Source organism: Microtus oregoni, unplaced genomic scaffold (assembly GCF_018167655.1).
Source record: "Microtus oregoni isolate MIOR12 unplaced genomic scaffold, Mior012 000021F_ref0000039, whole genome shotgun sequence".
NCBI classification, from domain to species: domain Eukaryota; kingdom Metazoa; phylum Chordata; class Mammalia; order Rodentia; family Cricetidae; genus Microtus; species Microtus oregoni.
Window position 1 is genome coordinate 10,954,700 of NW_024543080.1, and position 7,147 is coordinate 10,961,846.

At 39.2% G+C, this 7,147-nt stretch overlaps 1 protein-coding gene across 1 annotated transcript in view; it reads left to right on the top strand.

Moving 5' to 3' along the window:
- The window catches only part of LOC121460963 (transmembrane protease serine 11D), a 56,126-nt gene extending 55,351 nt beyond the window's left edge, over positions 1-775 (top strand). The window contains exon 10 of the mRNA XM_041671662.1: positions 614-775. Within this exon, the coding sequence (XP_041527596.1) occupies positions 614-775 (162 nt within the window). The remainder of the gene's footprint in view (positions 1-613) is intronic.
- The last annotated feature ends 6,372 nt before the right edge of the window (positions 776-7,147 follow it).

The window sequence follows — 7,147 nt, forward strand, 5'->3', positions numbered from 1 at the left end:
TTACTATGCATCAAGCATCTCACTGGGTAGTAAAGAAAGGGCAGTAAGTGACAAGTCTATAAGCCCATTCTCTCAAAAACTATTTCACTGGCATCTCCTATGGACTAGACACCTAGGTTGCACCTGTGTCAAGAACAAGGATGCTCCCTTCCCTGGTGGACTTTGCAACAACACTGCTCACACAGATATTGGTCAAGTATCAAAAGGCATGGAATGCTAACTCAAGGAGAGCTGACCAGTGGGAATAATCAAGCCTTCATAAAATATTGAAGAAGCAGGAACATAGATACCACAGAGTATGAGGTCACAGTAGGAAGCTAATGGAGCCCCAAGATGGAAGTACAAAGGAAAGCATAAGGTCATAGAAGGCTTCCTAGGATGAAAGACGAGATGGAGAGGAAGCCACCAGGAAGAAAGACTAGCTAATGGGCTCTACAACTTCTCAGCCTTGCTTGTATACTTGAAGGATTTCAGGCTTGTTTTCATGGCTTATTGTCTCTCAGAAAGGCATAGGCTCATAAATGACTAAGACTTCATCTACTGCCATAGAAATAAACTGCAGATTCCAGGGTTGCTTTTCCACTTAAGTAATCAATTGCTTTGTTTCCTTCAGGGTGATTCTGGTGGCCCACTAGTACAAGAAGACTCACGGCGGCTTTGGTTTGTTGTGGGGATTGTGAGCTGGGGCTATCAGTGTGGCCTGCCAAATAAGCCAGGAGTGTATACTCGAGTGACAACCTACCGCGACTGGATTCGTCAGCAAACTGGAATCTAGTGCAGCATAAGCAAACATGCTGTGAAGTATGCATGCAATTGTGCCTGACTCAGATATCATAACTGAGCTTTTTAACTGCAAAGGAAACTGGAAATGTCCCATCTTAACATAAAAATGTGCCTTAACCAACAGTATTTAATATTTCTGTGTCAGTATGGCTTTTTACATTGTATTGTATCATAGCTATGTAAGAGAAGAAATATGTTAAACTAGTTATAGGGTTAATAATTTTGTTATTGGCATGGTAAGTTTTAGTAGTGAGAAATTAGGTACAAGGAGGAAGAGTCGGGAGTGCTCTCTGATGTCTCATTGAAGCTGGTAGTACAAAGAGTGTGGGTTAAGCAAAGGAAGTCGGAGCTGTATGAGGATAGAGAAACAGTATCTATTTAGAATGTATAAATAGTCAATATTTTCTAGAAAAAGTAGTACTAGCATTAAATTTTGAAGACATTGTACAAAGATTGTAAAACTTGAAGCTAGCCCAAATATTTGACAAGATCACATTCTTATACAAAACCCCCAGGATGTTTTTGGGTATTGATCATCAGAGCAAAAATGTTGTTTTCAAGTGAAACCAACAGACTTACAAGTAGTTTTCATGGTAAATTTTAATTTGAAGTGTTTTATCTACATAGAGGAGAGAACATACCTCCTCCATAGAGAAGCTGAGAAAATGAATCCACACAGCCTTCTCAGCTATCTTTGAACCACAAAACTTGTTGGGAAGAAATTCCTACCACCAACTTCCTACCTTCGTCATTAATTTTTAGAGTAACCTGATAACAAATTAAAAGTTAATGATGAAGGAGAGGTGAAGAGCTGGTTGCCAAAGGCAAAGACTAAAGCGCTTAATGTCAATAAGTCTGTTCTGGAGAGAGAAGGATGTCAGATTCACAGTCTCTCTGTGTGTTTATCTCTCAGTCTCTGTCTCACTCTGTCTCTCTCTCACACACACATACAGTCGCTCACACACACAACCACTATCACCAGGGAGTACGAATTAAATAGAATCAATTAAAATCTAATGCCACAGCAATCTATATAACCTGATTCACAAATGATCCAAGTTTTTATTGGCTCTCAGTAGAGCAAAAGCTTGGTTGGGCATGATCACGTGTGTCTCACTTCTTCCTTCTAAAAGTTAACTCCTTCCACCTGGAGAAGAGAGACATTCAAGGCAACACAATGAAAACATTTCGCTCTTTCTGAAGTAAATGTTTAGGTCTGGATTAAAGCAAATTATTTGACAGAAAAGGATTTGAAAATGTAACCAACTCTTAGAAAGGTGTAGACACAAATCTTTGACACATTGTATTTCAAATAAGTTCGTTTATAATCTTTTCTGTCTAATTATTTATGGAAGTTATGATTGTTGAAGGATGATCCAGAACAATTTATTTTAATTGGTTGTCTAATAAGTGAACTTATAGCCGGACTCTAAAGGCTGGGTGTGTTCTGCCACCTATAATCAAGCTCTATAACTGAGACAGCGTCCAGCTTGACACTCCCTTGCTGTATCCTGTGAAGATAGCATTAAACTGGTCATTTAGAGCAAGCCTCAAGGGGAGGGTGTCTGTGCATGAGTGTACGTGATATTTGTATGTGAGTGCACACATGTCATCACATAACAGATATGCTTGTGTTTATTCATACATTAGAAGCTACATCAAAGATAACATTTATTTTGCAGAAAATAGAACAAATTGGTTGATTGCTAAAATGTTATAAATCTAAATATGTATTTCATATGAAGAGATATTTTTTAAACCAAAGGAACATGTGCAGGCTGGTTTAGAAAGTTCCCCTCTCTCTTCCTCTCTCTCTTTCTCTCTCTCTCTCTTTCTCTCTCTCTCCCTCTCTCTCTCTCAGTTATGGATAGATTTCACATTTACAGAGACCTGAAGGACTTCATGAAAATAAATGTGAACATTTACAGAGGCATGGTAATTTATAAAGTCTTGTAGATTTAAAAATTCTTATTGAATACAAAATGAAATTTCTCAAAATCATAACTAAGCTTCAGAATTATTAATGCTAAGAAAAATCCAGTTTAATATATACTTTCATATGTATTAACCAACTTTAACAATAAAAAGTGAGTATTTGACTATTTGATATTCAAACAGGTTAAAATCATGATCACTAATGAAAAGATAATCTAAGAAAGCTTAGAGTAAACAATTAACTATAAAGTAGGTTTATTTTAAATCTCAATTTCACAGTGTAACTTGTTCAGTTAAACGTGTATTAAACCCCATTTCTGTTTCCCACCATCTCTCTGAGGCAGGAATGAAACAAAATGACTCCTTGCTCTTAAGACACTCAAGCAATAATGGCATGCATGTTGTGTAATATAATCTAACTAACAAAGTAAAGAATAGCACAATTATTTTAAAAATAACAAAATAATAAAGAAGATCATAGATCTAGTAGAAAACTTTAATTATTTTATAGTAAAATGAAAGATAAATCTTTTGGAGCACCACTACGCCATGAGTGATGGTAATCACTCTCTGGACTGGGAAAGGGGACCTGGTAACATTGCAGAATGTAAGTCCACCTGAAATCTCAAGGTCCAAATCAGGAGCAGAAGGAGAGAGAGCACGAGCAAGGAACTCAGGACCGCGAGGGGTGCACCCACACACTGAGATAATGGGGGTGTTCTATCGGGAACTCACCAAGGCCAGCTGGCCTGGGTCTGAAAAAGAATGGGATAAAACCGGACTTGCTGAACATAGCGGACAATGAGGACTACTGAGAACTCAAGAACAATGGCAATGGGTTTTTGATCCTACTGCACGTACTGGCTTTGTGGGAGCCTAGGCAGTTTGGATGCTCACCTTACTAGACCTGGATGGAGGTGGGTGGTCCTTGGACTTCCCACAGGGCAGGGAACCCTGATTGCTCTTCAGACGAGGGAGGGGGACTTGATTGGGGGAGGGGGAGGGAAATGGGAGGCAGTGGCTGGGAGGAGGCAGAAATCTTTAATAAATAAATAAATTAAGTAAGTAAGTAATTAAAAAAAGGATGTAAGTCCACATCTGGAACCAGTTCTAACCTTCACTCTTCACTTCCCTTTTTCCTCATTTGCTAAGCATGCAACTAGTTTTAGGAACATCTCTACAATTAAAAAAAAATTTTGTCTACTTCCCATAGCCAAGAGGATAACTATATGTTTTTCCTTTGGTTCAACTTCTTACTTAGCTTCTTTAGGATCACCAATGGTAGACTCCGTGACCCTTATTTATGGCTAGAAACCAATTATGAGTGAGTACATCCCATATTCACCTTTTTGGGTCTGGGTTACCTCACTCAGAATAGTGTTTTCTATTTCCATCCATTTGCATGCAAAATTCGAGAAGTCATTGTTTTTTACCGCAGCGTAGTACTCTAATGTGTAGATATTCCACACTTTCTTCATCCATTCTTTCATTGAGGGGCGGTCGGGACCACGAGGGATGCACCCACCCATTGAGACAGTGGAGCTGAACTACTGGGAGCTCACCATGGCCAGCTGGACTGTGACTGAAAAAGCATGGGTTAAAACTGGACTCTCTGAACATGGCGAACAATGAGGGCTGATGAGAAGCCAAGGACAATGGCACGGGGTTTTGATCCTAAGCAATGTGCTGGCTTTGTGGGAGCCAACCAGTTTGGATGTTCACCTTCCTAGATATGGACAGAGGGGGGAGGACCTAGGACTTACCACAGGGCAGGGAACCCTGACTGCTCTTTGGACTGGAAAGGGAGGGGGAGAGGAGTGGGAGGAGGGGGAAAAGGATGGGAGGAGGGGGAAAAGGGTGGAAGGAGGGGGAGGGAATTGGGAGGCTGGGAGGAGGTGGAAATTTGTTTTTTTTTTCTCTTCCTTTTCTCAATAAAAAAAATACAATTAAAAAAATGCTAAGTATTGAGGGCATTTATATGTGTGTTTTTTTAGTGAATCACAACAAAACAAAAATAAATCATCTATGAAATGAAATCAATCAAAATTATGATTAAATGGTACAAATCTTGTGGGAATAACCAACCAATATCTGACTGAGATTGAACCCATTCCCAACACTACTTGTATAGCCAAGAAACTGAGACTAGACAGCACAGAGATTCGGGGGAAAAGCAAATACGACTGTTCTGCAAAAGAATCATAACAATTAAATGGTTTCTAATGGCATCAAGAACACACAGCAATTGGAAGAACATAGGTACCGAAAGTTGGTGCACCTAATTTCATAGAATAAATACAAAGGAACCAATAGATGCAAGTATGTTCAGAGTAGATAATATCAGTGTCTAGTTGTTATTAATTTACAAATCAACCAGACAAAATGTCCAAAAGTGAAGTGAAGAGTTAAATTGCACCATGTTCAAATACATTTATAAGACATCTATAAGCATATTCCATACAACAGCTACTGAATGCACATTCTTCTCAACCACTTATTGAACTTTTCTGAGATTATATTTTAGGGCATACTAAATGTAAAAATACCCAAATAATTTACTGTCATTTTACCTAATGAAAACAAAAAAGTAGGAGTCAATTGCAAGAGAAAACTCAAAAATTTTGCAATTATGTAAATATTGAAAAATAAAGCATTTTTAAAATGTGTATGTATGTGTGTGTGTGCTTGTAGAGTGTTCATGGGTGTTTGAGTGCATGTATGTGTACATATACATGTACAGGTTCATGTAAATGCCTGCTTGTATAAGGGCCTATTATTAATAATAGGTATCTTTCCCAATCATTCTTTACATTACTTATTGAGACATAGTCTCTTGGTGAACTCAGACTTTGTCAATATTGCCAATAAAGCTATCCTTGAAAATTCTTACCTCTACCTTTCCAGTACTAGGTTATAGGTAGCTGACAAACTTGCCAGGTTTTAGGTAGGTTGTGCCAGTCTGAACTCCAGCCTTTATTCTTGCAGAACAAGAACTTTATCCTCTGAGCTTTTTCCATTTCCTCAAACAGTACATTCTTGAATGATTAGCAAGTCACTTAATAAAATTAAGTGGGGTGCTATGAATCCTAGATTAAAACACAACTTACCAGGACCTATGAGATATATCAGAGACAGTTTTAAGAGTCCATTTTATACCTCACTCAGGATAGTGTTTTCTATTTCCATCCATTTGCATGCAAAATTCGAGAAGTCATTGTTTTTTACCGCAGTGTAGTACTCTAATGTGTAGATATTCCATACTTTCTTCATCCATTCTTCCATTGAAGGGCATCTAGGTTGTTTCCAGGTTCTGGCTATTACAAATAATACTGCTATGAACATAGTTGAGCAAATGCTTTTGTCATATGATAGGGCATCTCTTGGATATATTCCCAAGAGTGGTATTGCTGGGTCCAGGGGTAGGTTAATCCCGAATTTCCTGAGAAACCGAAACACTGACTTCCATAGTGGTTGCACAAGATTGCATTCCCACCAGCAATGGATGAGGGTACCCCTTCCTCCACAGCCTCTCCAGTAAAGGTTATCGTTGGTGTTTTTGACTTTAGCCATTCTGACAGGTGTAAGATGATATCTCAAAGTTGTTTTGATTTGCATTTCCCATCATAGAACCTTCATCTGGTGATGGATGGAGATAGAGACAGAGACCCACACTGGAGCACTGGACTGAGCTCCCAAGGTCCCAATGAGGAGCAGAAGGAGGGAGAACATGAGCAAAGAAGTCGGGACCACGAGGGATGCACCCATCCACTGAGACAGTGGAGCTGATCTATTGAGAGCTCACCAAGACCAGCTGACTGTGACTGAAAAAACATGGGATAAAACTGGACCCTCTGAACATGGCGAACAATGAGGGCTGATGAGATGCAAAGGACAATGGCACGGGGGTTTGATCCTACGTAGTGTGATGGCTTTGTGGGAGCCTAGCCAGTTTGGATGTTCACCTTCCTAGATATGGACGGAGTGGGGAGGTCCTAGGTCTTACCATAGGGCAGAAAACCCTGACTGCTCTGTGGACTGGAGAGGGAGGGGGAAAGGAGTGGGGTGGGGAGAAGGGTGGGAGGAGGGGGCGTAGGGTGGGAGGAGGGGGAGGGAAATGGGAGGCTGGGAGGAGGTGGAAACTTGTTTTTTTTTTCTCCTTTTCTCAATAAAAAAAAGAGTCCATTTTATGACTGTTTATACTAATAATAACAAAGAGATCAAATAAAATCAATGACAGCCTTCACGGTCATAGAAAAAGAACAATCCATATAAGTTGATGCAAAGAAATTATGAATTACGGTGAAAATAATAAAATATAGACCAAAACAATACAAAGAATCAATGAGGCCAAGAGTCAGTTCTTTGAAAAAATAATTAAAATTGACAAACCCTAAGCTAAACTAAAAAAAAGAGAGAGAGAAATCTAAAT